Below are 16,469 nucleotides of genomic sequence, written 5' to 3' on the forward strand. Positions count from 1 at the left end.
TGTCACTATAATATATATGCTCTTATCTAAATTGTTGTGGACAGTAGCAGTACCTACTTCACTTTGAAATACCTAATAAAGTGATCATTCAGTGTATTTTTTCTTCTAAAACACTGAAAACAATTTAATGTTTCCCTTATTTAATAGTCAAATAATAATTCAGTCTGTCAGTCATTTTCTAACCTGTTACTTCTGAGCAGGGTCACGGGGGGTACTGGAATCTATCCCAGCCAGCACAAGGCACAAACGCTGGACAGGGCACCAGTCCATCACAGGATGAACACATACACACAGACTCCAACCACACTTCATGGCCAATTTAGTATCGCCAATCCACCTACCTCATGTGTCCTTGGACTGTTGGAGGAAAGCCAAACACCCAGAGGTAACCCAGGCACAGGGAGAACATGCAAACTCCATGCAAGAAAGACCCGGAACACAAATCCTGGTCTCCTTACTGCAAGCTGGCCACTGTGGTACCACTAGGCTGCCCTTATAATTCAGTTTTTAACATAAAACCAAAAGACGGTAAGAGTTTTTTTCACATTTTTTTACTAAGATAAATAGAGCAACTTATTGCAATACTGTATTCTTTAGCATTATACATTTTAGTGAAGATCTTTAAAATTAATACAGTACAACAAAGCAATCAAGACTAATACAGACTAAATACTTGTCTATATCTTATTGTTGTTTCCAATCACCATAGGCTGAGGTGGTAAAAAACAGTCTAATAAGTTTGCTACTGGGACGTAAATTATTGCATCAGTCAACTACAGTAATTGAAGAACATGTTGTTCTAACTCATAAAATTTCAAAAAGAGAGACAATGTTTCACACATACTGTATTTTCATTAAATTTTTCCTAAAGTGTCAGAATCGGCATGTCTACAGTTTAACAGCTTTACAAACTTCATTTGAATTCAGTCTACGCAGCATTTACAGAAGTCTTATGCTGCTATCAAAATGTTTGTGGCATTTTAAATAAAACGGTAATTTTCCTAAATAAGGTAAGATTGCCAAAAATGGAACTGGGTTCCTCGAGTGCTTTTATGGTACTACAATCCAAAAAAACAGCCCTTCTTTCTTCTTCATTCTCAAAACTGGGCAGATTAATGAAGGAAAAATAGTTTTGAGAAATCTTAATGGCCTTACAGTTCTGCATACAGTACTGTCGAATGTCTTTCATGTTCTTCATTGTTCTTTTTAATGTCCGCTTACTTCTCCAAGATGAAGGCAATGCAAGTTGTTTCGAACACTGTAAATCAAATATTTTCTGTATGAGTTCTGAATAAACACAGGCTCATAGTAGTAGAATTTTCAATCAATACAGTATTGAGGGCTTCATATATGATCTGTTTTCTGAAACAAAAAAGTAACAAAAAAGTAATCACCAACATGAAAAATTGATGACAGTACAATATTAGTAATTATGCAATATTAAATTATAGGCATTATATTTAGAGTATGAAACCTCTCCATCTTAATGCTTAAGAAATACTCTTATTCATTCTGAAAATACTTTCATATTTTCATGTACTTATCAATGCTTTTGAAGCCCAGTAAACATTAATTACAGCATCAGTGTTTTTTCTCAAATCTCTGAGAACATGTCTAAGCATATAATTTCAAAAACACCTTGAGGAGATGTGAAACATTGGGTCCTAAACTCACAGATGTTATTTATTATTTGAACGATTTGCAGAAGATGCCATTGTTTCACTACACAAGAATTAACAATGGGAAAAAACTCCTTTAATATGCCATTTCTGATTTAATTTAGCAGGACACAAAGAGGGTCTTACATGTTTAGGTGCTACAGTACAGTTACTGTGCACTCCTTCGCATGTATGTAACGTATGAAACAGAGGCAAAGACATACATAAATTCAAGTCGTAACAACTGGTTGTGGAATCTGTGGAAGGAAGGAGGTAATATTTAACAGATGCACAGTGTGTACATCTTTAAGTACAAAAGAAGGATGAAAAAATGGATAAAAAAAACTTCTAGATTTACATGCCTGAAGTATGAATGACTCCTTTATGTTTAAATACTTGTTATATACAGTATATACTAGGGATGTAAACAATACAGATACTGGTATCAGATATTGGTATAATACAGTGCTCATGTACTTGTACTCAAACTCAGAAAAATGTACCGATGCCTATAACTAATATTATTAGCATACAGGCAAAAAAAGAAAGCCTAGTGGACTGTAAACTGTGAAAGTAAACATAAGCATGGCAAATTTGCTTCTGGCAGTGTACAGCATCAGCCAACACTGAGGAAGATTCCAGCGACGAGAAAAAAATATGTCAAAAGATAACCTGTGGTGAAAACAATAGAAGTGCTTGCTCAATATATTGTTCTTGATGATCAACTGATGACGTTGGAGTCCCAAGCCTTTCTTGTTTTGCTCATACCACTCATTGGAAAAATCATGCAACTTTCCAGGCTTGCCGTTTATATAGGCGTCCCTGCCACTGGTTACTTAATGGCACTTCAAACCTGGGTGACTCAACCCAGGCTGCTGTACCTTGTTAGTGCCATTACAGTAATGTAACCCACTGAAAATATTTAAAATAAAGCTAAGTGAACTAAAAAGGAGGAGTGAATGAAGGGAAGTGGTATGCCCATGCAAGTTAAAAAAAGAGAGTGTTTTATTAGTGCTCATCAGTCACTCAGTCCTAACACAGGGTCACGGGGGTCTGCTGGAGCCAATCCCAGCCACCACAGGGCGCAAGGCAGGAACAAACGCTGGGCAGGGCGCCAGCCCACCACAGATTGGTGCTAATATTGCATTAAAATATTGATTGAATATTTAGTATGGCTCATCATGGAAAAAAATACTCCACAGTCCAAGTATATTTGTTTTAAAGATCTTAGTGAAATTCAAAGAGAAAAAAGTTGATAATGTGTGCAAAAGAAAAAAGTGAAAAAAGGGAAACTTGATATTCTGCTTAAATATTTAAGTTACATTTCTTAAAAGTTTCTGAGTTCTATGCAATGCTCTATGTAATGGTCAGAAAACTATATGCCCATAATGTCTATCTGTCTGACTGTACATGCTTCTTTCTTGCTATCTAACTTCAATCTAAGGGCTATTATACTGTCACACAGAGTTAAGATTATGAACATCACATTTTTTTTAACTTACAGGTGGTTAAACTCTTCCATTATCTATGTTAACAGTCTTTAATTATCTAAGTTAAGCCAAGTTAGTTAAAGTATGGTGGCGCACATAATTGCAGCATCTCGGTGCTCTCCTCTTTGGAGTTTTGTTTTGTGTGTGTGTGTGTGTGTGTGTGTGTGTATTTTAGTTAGTTCTACATCCTGCTGGCCAAAAATATACTACAACTGAGACGATCTTCTTAAGATCAGAGTCTGCTGCCAGGGGAGTGTTACGGCGGAATTCATTCACTCGCACAGCGTTCTGGTGGATATAGCCAGGAGATCTGGCTCCCTGTATATTACCATCCCCATAGGATGATGACGAAGGCGGTGCAGAGAGAGGAAGCAGAAACGAGGCTGCAGGGTCGGCACACTAGCTAGACTATGGAGACAACCTCACAAACCTCTGCTTCCAAGTCTTTTCCTCGCTAACACTAGATCTATTATCAACAAGATGGATTAAATGAGGCTTCAGGTTGCATCAGACTGCATAATCAAGGATAGTTGCTTGTTTTGTGTTCACAGAAACCTGGCTTCATTTATGCATACCGGACTCGGCTATTGAGCTAACCGGCTATACGTCAGAGTGCTACAACAGGACTAGAGACTCCAGCAGAGCCAGCCTTTGGGCGAGGCGAATGAAGCACAGCTGGAGAGGGCCCACTGCACCCAAGGTTTTTTTTTTTTCCCTGTAATGCGACGCTGCTGCGGAGGGCCCAATGGAGCAACAGACTCCTTCACTCCAACCTCTATTAATAATTTTTTTATATATATAATTCACGGGCAAAATATTCCATCACCTAATTACTCCACGTGGACATCTCCACTTGGCACTCCAATCTTCATTACGCTTCACTCAGGCCCACGTGCCTGTTGCCGCCTCCACGGCTCATCTGTGCCTCTGTCCTCAGTAGGCGGCCACTTCGCCGCACTGCATTCTCGACAGAGCATAAAAGGGGCCCTTCTCTTCGTAAAGCCATCACTTTCCTTCGTATCAATATTTTTCCATTTTGTTAGAAAGAATGACTTGTAGATAGCAGTTAGGCCTTGCTGAATTTCCACAGATTGAAATTATTGTATTCCAAATGTCTTCAGTTCCACTGCCAAAGAAATATAAAATCAGGTGCTCAAAAACGTAAAGAAAAAGCAGCGAAAGATGAATTCTTCGCTACCCAAAAAGGCACTTTGCAACGCTTCCTAACGAAAACAGTTAGCTCTAGCAGCAGCACTAGCACCGGGACTGAACTTCCATTAGTCGAAGATACCGCAATGCCACCCAAGCCCCACAAACCTGTATCCGATTCCGAGGAGTCAGAAGCCGATGACGTTAAGAATGACATGGACATGGGTTTTTCGTCAGGTTCAGCAACGTTGCCAGCCGTTTCGGTTTCTAACCAGAAAGATGAAGATCACGACGAGGCTGATAATGATTTTGATTCCTTTAGTTGGGGAGATCCAGGTTTGTAGGGTGCAGCAATCACCGACAAGGAATGTGTCTTCTTAGTCCAAAAGGGGCCCTTTCACGAAACCAGGATTCAATAGCCGACGAATGATGATGGGCGCCATTTTTTGACGATTCCTTTTATTCCCGAAAATTACATTAAAATGTTACATTTTAATAAATGTAAAAACAAAATAATGTGGATCTCATCTTTATAAAATAAAAAAAATATATAAAAAATATAAAAAGCAAAAAAAAAAGTGCTTGGCCTAGCTATTTACCTCCACGTGCTGCCTGGTGGAAACAGCAAAAGCTGACTAAAATGTAGCTTTATCTGTTAATGTATCGTCACTAAAGACATTTATGCGAGGCCAATCCGACCTCCATCACTCATGGCCTTGTACGACAGTCTGCACTGACAGCCTGCAAATTTGGCTCCTGTCAGTGTGTTACGGTTACGGTTGTCAGTGTCAAACGGAAATCGTCAAAAAGTGATGGTTGTAGATCCAGGGAAAACACAGCTCAGAATGCAGGAAATCGTTTGACTGCCGGAGCTCTACCCTGGACTTCCTAGCTGCAGGGGTCAGGCCCCTTACGGGGCCCTCGGTATCAGTTTGCTTTGGGCCTGAAATTGTCTAGGGCCGACTCTGACTCCAGTAAGAGCAGAGGAGGGTGTGTGTGTGTGTGTGTGTGTGTGCATCAATAATAACTGGTGCACAGACACAGTGCTAGTGGATAGACATTGCTACCCTGATTTGGAATACATGACTGTGAATACCTTGCAACACTTGATATTGGTCCTATGGAATGTACAATACAGAGGGTTTAGAATCTACATTTAGGGAGACAGTAACTAAAGAACTCCTCAATTTTTAATTTTGCTCTTCTCTACAAAGTGCTGAAGAGAAACTCTCTGATTTCCTAATACACCTCGGGCAATCTTTTAAGGAAAGTTGTAAAATTAGGAGGTTTACATGGGGTTTTGTCTGATAGAACAGCTTATATGAGGAGCCACAGAATCTGACATGTTATTGTTATATTTAAGATTACAGGAAAGAAGTAGTCCACCATCATTTCTGGCTTTGTTGAACAAGATACGAGATGAAGAGTATTAAGCCTCCAGGCACAAGTATTAATGTAAAACAAATTAATAATAGAGAGGGTAACTATGAACAATCTGAGGCACACAAGTTAAAGGCAGAAATTAAGATGTGACATTTTAAACAATCTGAAAAAAAGGATGCCAAGCTCAGAGGACTGTTAGTGCTCTTGACCCCTAGTCTACCAGAAATAACCATTTTGTGCCTGATGCTAGCAATGAAGTGCAGGCTCTGAAATGTCAACTTCAAGTTTTGCAGGAACAGATGGCAGTCAAGAATGTCAAGTCAGCTTCTAATGCAGGAAAACCATCTCAGAAGGGCAGCAGAAGTCCCGGTCATTCTGCGGCTACATAACCCAGACAGACATGGGTATCAAATAATTACTTTTGCTATATATATGGAGAAGACGTATATATGATATAGCCCCTAAATGTAATCGTTCTGATCGTGAAGATTGACCTAAGGTGATTTAAAAGTTAATCAAAGCACTGAATAAGGCAACAAATAACCAAAAGCAACACAATCCTAGCTTTGTGATTACCAAGTAAACTAATTGTTCTGTTAAAAACAATTTCTATTTTTTCCACAGGAACATAGCTGTCTTCCAAATTGGCTTTGTAGGATCTTCTTCAGTGGTTGATGTGAACACTTGTGCCAAGCTTTACTTGATAGTAGCTCACAAGGTACCACTGTTTTTGAGAAATGGCACACAGTGCTTTTGAGATAGCATACCCATTCAGCCCATTAGCACTAGAATTACCAAAGCTTACGAGAAAACTCGTAAATCCGGCCCACCTTAAATCCACTTGCACATCTCTTTTCAGCATCTTTTGTCTTTTAAATGAATGGATAATCCCAAACAGCCTGCTATATCATCCCCCCCACTGCCGGAGAAACTGCAAAAACTTCTCCCAAATGAAGCCTTGTTTATCAGTGAGTCAGGTACCTAGGCTAAAAAAATATATTGTTATTCGGAACAATAACAATGTAGGATGACAGAAATGTTGAATACATACCTAAAGGACAAACTTTTTCCATGTTTCAGTGCTAACGCCAAAATGTAGACATGAAGTGTATAATGTGTGAAGACAAAAGTCCAAATATCTAATAAGCACTTTCACAAAAAATACAAGTATAAGACAACAAATGCGCTTTTTTTCCCCAAGACTATAACCGAAGAAAAAGAAATCAGGTTAGTGTTTGTTGTTTTCCTGACCTCTTGGGTAGTATACTGGATAGAGCTGCCGACTCCAGTTCAGAAGGTTCTGGGTTCGAGTCTTAACGTCTCCCAAAATAAACGTTTTGAGTAGTGAGCTGTTCTTATTGTTACTATTGTACAATAAAAGCATACATTTGATTTGAGTCTGCAACAGTCGGTGTAAATGTATGGTACTTGCAAAGGTTAACGTTTTTTTTTTTTATTCAGTTTTATTCTCTCAGTCACGTTCACGCTCCCCCTGATCCGACACGGCTGTTTTCAAATAAAGACATGCTATAACAGAGGTGAACTCAGATCGGAGAAAGAGAACAGAAGCCCTCCCCGCAAAAAAAAATCCACTCACATATAAGAACAATGCCGCTGCACCAGGTGTAAAGGCGAAAGAAGGCACTATCTAGACACAAGACGAGATCTGGCGTCATCCTGCCAACACCTGTCCTTCAAAGAAACCGCACGGCTTACAGAGCTCGTCAACGTATTGTACAAGCTCATGTTTGTGATTATGTCTTGTGATGGTCTTTACATAAGAAGCATTTATATGATACTTGTATAAAAGCCAGATTGAATGTTACTTATCTTGATTTATTTACTTATCTTCCTACAGTGTAAAGTCACAAGTATACTGCAGAGCTTCCTCTGTTTGATCGTCAAGGGCATGCTCACAAATTACATGTTTAATGCCATGAAAAATACCTGCTGACACTTTAGTACGTGAGCAATGGCATGAGAATACAGTTAGACTTTTTTTGCGCACATACACCATGCAAGTGTTTAGATCTGGATGGTGTATCGTTGGCGAGCACTGTAAGCTATGCTGTTTCTTTCAAGGACAGGTGATTGGCAGGATGACGTTGGATTTTGTCCTGTATCCAAACGGTGCCATCTTTCGCCTTTACGCCTGGTGCAGCTGCGTTGTTCTTATATGTAAGGGGACGTTTCTTGCGGGGAGGGCTTCTGTTCTCTTTCTCCGATCTGAGTTCACCACTGTTATAGCACGTCTTTATTTGAAAACAACAGTGTCAGATCAGGGAGAGCGTGAATGAGACAGAGAATAAAACTGAATAAAAAAATGTTAACTTTGAAAAGCAAAATAAATTTACAGCGGCCGTTACAGACGCAAATCAAATGTATGTTTTTATTGTATAATATTAACAATAATAGCATCTTTCTACTCAAAACGGTAAACTTGAGAAGCTGCCAGCATCGAATCCAGAACCACTTGATTGGGAGTCAGCAGTACTTAGCATTGCAATATGCAAGCTGTCGCATCAACCACCTACCGTAACCGTCTTTTTTTCTTTGGTTATATTCTTGAATCAAAGCGCATTTGTTTTGTTATACTTGTACTTTTTGTGAAAGTGTTTATTCGATATTTGGACTTCAGGATTCACACCTTATACACATGTCGTAAAGACGGTCCTTGGGTGTGTGTGGGAACTGTTAACGCTTGAATCTAATGATTGTATATAGCGCGGAACTGACTTCTCTGTACTGTACTATGCTGTCCTCTGCATCTCCTGGAGTTTAAATACCAACATGCAGAAACATGTTGACACTGGGCAAGATCAGAACAAAACACCAAACGTGGTCACTAACTACAACCACATGAAGGTTTGCAAATGAATATAATGTTGGATTAGTGCAACAATGTTTTCCGAAATGTACAATATAGGTCATAAAATGAATTATTCCAAATGTCATATATACCTAAGTCTCTCTTTTTTGTCAGTGCGGCTTTGACATCATGGATCAGAAGGTACATACTAATCCAGCGTGAGCAGGAGCACTCAAGAATAAAACTGAATTAAAAAAATTCACATCCACAGTCATTCTCAGTCATGCACAACAGTCACATCCACGTCCATAGTTTTCCCAGTCTCATTCGCGCACAAGATCTGACACGGTTTTCAAATAAAGAGGGGGTGTAACAAAACAAGTTTGTTTGTTATACCACGTCTTTATCTGAAAACTGCGTCGGATGCGGGGGTGTGTGGGAGCTTGAACGTGAGTCAGAGAATAAAACTGAAAAAAAAAAAAAAGCTAACTTTTAACTATAAATTTACAGACGCAAATCAGATGTTTTTATTGTATGATATTAACAATAAGAGCAGCTCACTACTGAAAATGGTAAATTTGGGAAGCAGCTGATATCGAAACTGCGACCTCTTGATTGGAAGGCAGCCGTTCTTAGCATTGCACCACGCAAGCTGTCGTATCAACCACCAACCGTAACCTGCTTTCTTTTTTCTTCGGTTAAATTCTTGAATAAAAGTGCACTTGTTTTGTTATACTTGTACCTTCTGTGAAAGTGTTTATTTCATATTTGTATTTCAGGGTTCACACAGTTTACATTTCATGTCTACATTTTTTCAATTATTACTAAAACATGAAAAACGTTTCTGTGTTAACTACGTTTTACATAGATTGTTGTTGACACGGAACACACATGAAATGTATGTATTCCAAATGATGATGTACTGTTTTACCCTATAAAGCTCCAGCACTTCACTCGAAGATAAACACGGAGCACTGAGATACTTCTTTGCGAAATGAACTGCAGCGAAGGGCGGGGGAATGGGATACCAGGCTGCTTATTGACACATTTACAGGACAAAAGACACTGACAGAGAGGCGAGAATGGATTTAAGGTGGGCCGGATTTATGAGCTTTCTCGTAGGCTCAGATAATTCTAGTGTTAGTGAATTGGCCGTATGGTGGTTAAATGACTCAAGCTATCCTACAAAGGATACACTGTGATTAACTTTGGACTTCCTGAAGAAGTGACTGGTAATGAAGCTAATAAGTCTGTTTTGGCACTGATCTGTCCTGTGCAGGGTCTGTCTGTGGTCTTATAAGGGGTCTGCCGGAGCAAGTCACGGTAGACTACACAGAGATTTACCGGAGTCCAACAGTGCCGAGAATTCCTGTCCGGCCAACATAACAAACTTGCAAGCCGCATACCTGGGCCAGACCGATAGCAATTGCACAGGTGGGAGGTGGCACTGGCGACCCTGGAGGTCTATGCTGGCTAGATCGAAATCGGGGTCAAGCCTGGGTAGCCCCATTGTTTCCAGGTTGTTTGTGCACCCTCTAGCCTGCGGGCCAGATCTAGCAGCAAGTGGACATCGTTCTGTTGCATTTCATTACAAAGTCTTTTGTCTATCCCTGACAGGACTTCATCAACAGCGAGCTTCTCCACAATGCGTTCAAAAGTGTCTCCGCGGATCCAGCTTGGAATCAGGTCCACTAAGCCCTGGATCTGTTGTCATATGGGGTGGTCTGTATCAATATGACACAGATGAGACTGGCGCCCCTTGACCACAGGGCTTACAGCTGTGCGGAGGAGGATCTGTTGCTTGAAGTAATCAATCATCAAGCCTTTCAGGAGGGAGGTTTTGCACAACCTGTAGGGCCTACTTAGTTAAAAACGGAACTACAACAGCCGGCCAGGTTCCCCTGTCCCAATGCATCAATGTAGCCATGTGCTCAAAGGAAAACAGGAAGCACTTGGGTCATCCGAGGAAGCCATCTTCACTAGCACATCCCTGAGGAGTGTGAAGACTGGAGTACCCTCAGGGTCCTCATTTTGTCTCTTGGGGTTCCATTGGTGCAAGACCCCACTCATAGTACCATTTGACACGTGAGTCTTGCACCCCAAAACACGAGACTGAGTCTCAGTACTTTAGCAAAATCAGCTTTATTCAACTTGAAACAGGAACACCAGGGTTATTTATTGCAGCAGGAGCTACCACTCTTTTATACACAGACACAGCAAAAGGGCATAGTTGGGACCAGGTAAGTGGTCAAGTTATACTGTTCCCTGCATTTATAATGTCTTTTGCATCACCCATCGGCAACAGATGTGTTTAGCTGTATAGTTGTTTCCGTGGTTCTTAACTGTTGCGCTTCGAACCTGTGGTTGCCTCAGCAACAGACAAGCAGTCCTCCACAGATGGGGCAGTTGCGTTTCAGTGTGCTGTCCCGTTGGAGGGAGGGGGGGTCCTAAAAGAACCTCACAATATATATTAACTACTGAAAAGCTACATGCCCTGGTCAATGATGGCCTGCTGCTTTAGCTACTAATAATTTCAACATCTAATACCTTAAATTACATCAACATTAAATTACTTGATAACCAAAAAATAAGGTGTATAATTAGACCAAGAGATAAAACCAGACCCTCCACCAGGCACATCTGTAATAGAAATTTACCTCAAATTAAAACAAAAAATATATCACCAGTTCAGAAAGAAGCATGCAGTTTTAAATGCTGCTTATTAAACATTCCGATCTCTTGGCAGTAAAGCTGTTTTGGTAAATTATATCATATTAAGTTCAATATCTGATCCGTGTCTTCTAACTGAAACCTGGCTTAGTAAATGTGACACTGTTCCCCTAGCTGAGGCGTCACCAGATGGATGCTCATTCCTTCATAAGTCTAGAGATTCTGGTCAAGGAGGAGGCCTTGGAGTAATTCATTGTAACAAAATGCAAATCCTGTCTAAAAATATAGGCGACTTTTACATATTTCGAGGCATTCACTTTAAATATTAAAACAGATTCAAACACAATTATAGTGCTAGTCTACAGACCACCAGGGCCATATTCATTGTTCATGACTGAATTTAGCAACCTTTTATCTGATTTGGCTATAAATTATGATCACGTAGTACTGATGGGGGATTTTAATGTACACATTGATGTGAAAACTGACACTTTTAGCAAATGTTTTACTTATTTGTTAAATTCAGTAGGATTTTGTCAGATTGTCAAAGGTCCAACTCATAATCATAATCACACATTAGATTTAATTATAACTTACAAAGTTGAAATTCAAAATTTAAGTATTACTCCATTAAATTAGGTTATTTTCCATCACTACTTAATTACATTTGATTTAGTCCTGCCCTTGATTAAAACAGTGCGACATCTAGATTGTAATTCTGCTTAAAAATTTATAGATACTTTGAGTAAGTCGAGTGTAATTGTGGAAAACCATTTAGATCAGTTAACATCAAATGTAAATGTGGAAAACAATTTAGATCAGCTAACATCACATTATAATGTGACCTTGAGAGATGCTCTGGACACAGTGGCTCCCTTAAAAAAAAGTGATCAAAGCACATAGAAACTCTCCGTTTAATGAAAACAGTTGAGCTCTTATATTAGAGTGTCGAAAACTGGAGCACAGATGGAGAACAACAAAGCTACATGTTTTTCAAATAACATGGACAGAGAATGTTGAAAAATATAAAAAACGCTCTCTTTAAACTCTCTCACTCATAATAATATTCTACAATAATAGATTGCAATAATAAAAATCATCGGGTACTGTTTAGAACAGTGGCTAAATTAACAAATGGGAATTCAGATCTACAGTGCAAAATACCAACAGATATTAGCAGTACAGACTTTATGAACTTCTTCAATGAGAAAATTAAAAAAAGATCTCAGATCTCAGCATCACAGTACAAACCAAACACTAGCTCAGCAGACCCTGTCTCACATTGCATTCAGCACTTTAGTAATTTTAATCCTGTAACTGAGCAGGAAGTCTTAACTTTAATTTCTAAAATGAAGCCCACTACTTGTTTTCTAGATCCAGTGCCAACAAAACTAGTAAAAAGTGCAATGGATGTTCTTGCAGCACCTATTCTAAACATTATCAATAGTTCATAATTGCATGGCACAGTACCCGAGACACTAAAAGTGTCAGTCATTAAACCATTACTTAAAAAGTCAGACCTCGACGCACACATACTAAATAATAATAAACCTATTTCAAATTTACCTGTTCTCTCTAAAATACTAGAAAAAATAGTCGCCAATCAGCTTCAGTCACACCTTACACATTACAATTTACAGTATTTGAGAAATTCCAGTCTGGCTTCCACACTGGTCATAGTACAGAAACAGGTCTAACGCGGGTTGTAAACAACATTCTGATATCCTCCGATGAAGGAAACTCCACTGTAATTATGTTGTTAGACTTAAGTGCAGCATTTGACACCATTGACCATTCTATTTTACTGCACAGGCTAGAAAATGATGTTGGGCTTACAGGCACTGTGCTCGCTTGGTTTAGTTCTTATTTATCAAATCGATTCCAATGTGTACAGAAATGTGCAGACAGTACTCCATCATTATACACAGAAGGGAGATATGGTGTCCCGCAGGGCTCAGTACTGGGACCTTTACTATTTTCACTTTACATGCTTCGACTGGGATCTCTCATTAGGAAACATAATGTTAATTTTCACTCGTATGCAGATGACACCCAGTTATACTTTTCATTTAGATCAAATTAATTTTCTCCAATATTGTCTTTAATTAGTTGTGTTAGTGAATTAAATGAGTGAATGGATGAGAACTACTTATCTTTGTTTTATCTGTGTTTAAAGACGTTAATTGTTGGAGGGAATGGTGCTGATCACAACAATATTTTGTCATCACTTAACAGTTGGAATCACCATTAATTTTACTAAATCTGCTGATTAACTGTACAGACTGCATCTCTGTTGTTAGTCATTAGCACTAAAACATAAGTAACATGATAGTAACTGGATACTAACCCTCACCTACTCTGTTTCTCTTGTCGGTACTCAAATGTGGCACTTGGTGCCACGGTCCACCTGCCAAGTTGTTCCGACTGCCTAAGGTAAAGGCATCCCTGATGGAGGATAGCAGGAATTGTGGGGTAGAAGGGTCCTTTCATTGGATTGGCTGGCCCAGCACTGTTTCAGCTGTGGAATGGCCAAATGGAGGTGTTTGCCTGATGGATGAGGTCTCCAGGACTCTAAACAAATCCAAATCATATTATGTGATATCTACTGTTAAATTCTGCTCCGTAATTGTAAACTTTTTATTTTTATACTGTATTGAGGATTTGTTCTGTTCTGTGTATTGTATTGACCCCCTCTGCATGCCCAACCTACCTGGAAAGGGGTCTCTCTTTGAACTGCCTTTACCAAGGTTTCTTCTATTTTTTTCCCTACTGGGTTTTTTTTGGGAGTTTTTCCTTGTCTTTTTAGAGGGTCAAGGCTGGGGAGCTGTCAAGAGGCAGGGCCTGTTAAAGCCCATTATGTGATTTTGGGCTATACCAAAATAAATTGTATTGTAATACATCCCTGATGGAAAAATATTGATGCTGGTATTTATCAAGGCATCCATGGTAACCTAAAGAAGGGGATATATGTAAGGAGATACCACTGATTGGAATCAAAGCAATATATCAGCAGACTAAAGCAAAACAATATCCAGAAGTGACAACCCCATGAGTGGGGCCGCTAGGGGCATCTGAAGAAGTTATTCCAGAATGCTATGTCATCCTAAAAGACAGTAGAACAGAGCACATTCCACTGTTAAGTAAAGAAGACCTGTACAAGCTCAATAACCTGATCCCAATATTCAAAAAGTTGTTAAGAGGGTTTATTCAGACTGGTCAGTTTCATTTCAGTGCAAAGGGACACAAGTAAAAAATGGTGGAGTGAACAGGTATGTCACTTGGTGCATGTATACCATATTATCTAATGTTTAGGAGGAAGCTAAACTACATTTGTTTTGGGGTATCTATTGATGGAAAGACTGAGGTACAACACCAGCAAAATGTGGTGGATTTAAAATCAAACTTGAAAGAAGCCTATCAATTGGCTATTGAAGCTGCTTAACAAAATCAAATTAGAAACACATTATGATCAGACAGTCCGTCTCCAACTATTAGCTGAAGGCTATCAAGTGCTAATATACAAGCAAATGTTTCTTCTGGGCACTCTGTAAGAAGCAGCCTTTTATAGAACCTCCATATTTCTCACTGGTTTTCCTTTTTGTTTCTAAACTTTTTTGTTTTTTTTAAGTTACTAGTCTTACTTAAGATTAGATCTGAAATGGCTTCTGGATTGTCACTGATAGTAGTAACTAGAAATCAGATAAATGGATTTTAAATTTACAGATGATCTGCAATGCACACAAACCCAGGTGTCGACTCATTTTGACTTCAAAAGGCTGTGAGTCACAAAGTAGACCCGAAGGTTACCTTATATCTACAACACTTGGAAACATAAGAGACACTGAGAAAATAAAAGCGTGGTATATTAAATTCTCCCATAATTCACATAACTCAGTTTCACTATACTGCAGGAGTAGTTTGTCTACAAATGGAGAGGACGATGTGCCGGTGCTAGTGTTAACGCAAGGAGAAAAATGTTTTAGAACTGTAATGGGCAATGTTCAATTGATGTCAAATAAATCAAAGAACTGTCTGCTCTTATAGCGGGTCATGGAACATACAAGTACAGTGGCATTTTGTGTTTTAAGGAGAGCTGACTTAAATCTGATATATCCAATACTATGTTAATGCTGGACAGTTTTCATCTTATTTAAGCAGACACAGACCCAATGTGATGTGGAAAAATGACAGGAGGGGAGACTGTTAATCTGTGTGAATGAGAAATGGTATAAAAGGGAGCATACAATTAAAAGTACAGCTTGTAATTCAGACATTGAATATCTGGCTGTTAGAATTTGTGCATGTTATTTGCCCAGGGAGATAAATTATATCATACTTATTAATATTTATACTCCTCGCAGTGTAAATGGGGACTTAGCAATTGAAATGATTTATTCTTGTCACTAGCATCTTAATGATGACTCAAAATGACCTTGCAGTTATACTCTGTGGTTAGTTCAATCATGTCACTTTGGAAGGAACAATGACAAATTTCTATCATTTTGTGTCATGTTCCACTTGAGGGACCTGTTCTATTCAAATGTTAAAGATGCCTTTCAATTAGGCCTGGGAAAGTTACCTCGTTAATTTTTGTGATTAATGCGGCCTGTTTAACTTGTTAAAAAAAATACTGTTGCATTCAGGACCAGCAATGAGGTGATCGCATCAGGCAGTGCTTTAATCAGAGCAGCATTTTAATTTTTGTTTTCACATTATGAAACAAAAATACAAAAATGTTAAGTATGATTCTAAAGAATTGCATACACATCCAGTACCATATTTACATACTACCTTTACAAATTTTAAGAAATAAAATTTTATTTTAAAGTTTCTAGTTACACATTTCACAACACCTTGCCAAATGTCATTACATGGTGCTGGTATTTATTTCCTTGATTTATGCATACCGACTTAGGTGCAGGGGAGATGGAGGAAGGGGGGTTTATGGTAGTCCTGGAGCAATACTAAAGAAGAGTAGAGAAGGTAAAAACTTCACTCTTTCCTTTTTTCATGTCATGTTTCTGTAAGAACATTGAATCAATGTCGTATCACATATGTACAAAATTTGCTTTCTTTGAGTGGCACTAAAACAAAAAATAAGTGTCTAGTACCTCTGTATTTCATTTGCCAGTCTGTCAGGTAGCTTACATTGCTGACTGCCCTAATATAATGACAAAATTCTACGAAGCATAAGTGTAATGATTATCCTTACCCATTATTGAAGTTTGCAGTATCTTTGCTAACTTATGCAAAGAGTGCAACACAACCACCCAAGTAATGCACGGTGTCAGTTTTAAGAGAAACAGCTGC

The 16,469-nt window shown here is 38.8% G+C and overlaps 1 protein-coding gene across 1 annotated transcript in view; it reads right to left on the reverse strand.

The window, feature by feature from the left end:
• Positions 1 to 575: 575 nt before the first annotated feature.
• Positions 576 to 16,469, reverse strand: part of dacha (dachshund a) — an 853,183-nt gene continuing 837,289 nt past the window's right edge. Inside the window, exon 10 of the mRNA XM_039765764.1 lies at positions 576 to 1,362. Coding sequence (XP_039621698.1) covers positions 1,325 to 1,362 — 38 coding nt within the window. The 3' untranslated portion in view covers positions 576 to 1,324. The remainder of the gene's footprint in view (positions 1,363 to 16,469) is intronic.

Source organism: Polypterus senegalus, chromosome 10 (assembly GCF_016835505.1).
Source record: "Polypterus senegalus isolate Bchr_013 chromosome 10, ASM1683550v1, whole genome shotgun sequence".
NCBI classification, from domain to species: Eukaryota; Metazoa; Chordata; class Cladistia; order Polypteriformes; family Polypteridae; genus Polypterus; species Polypterus senegalus.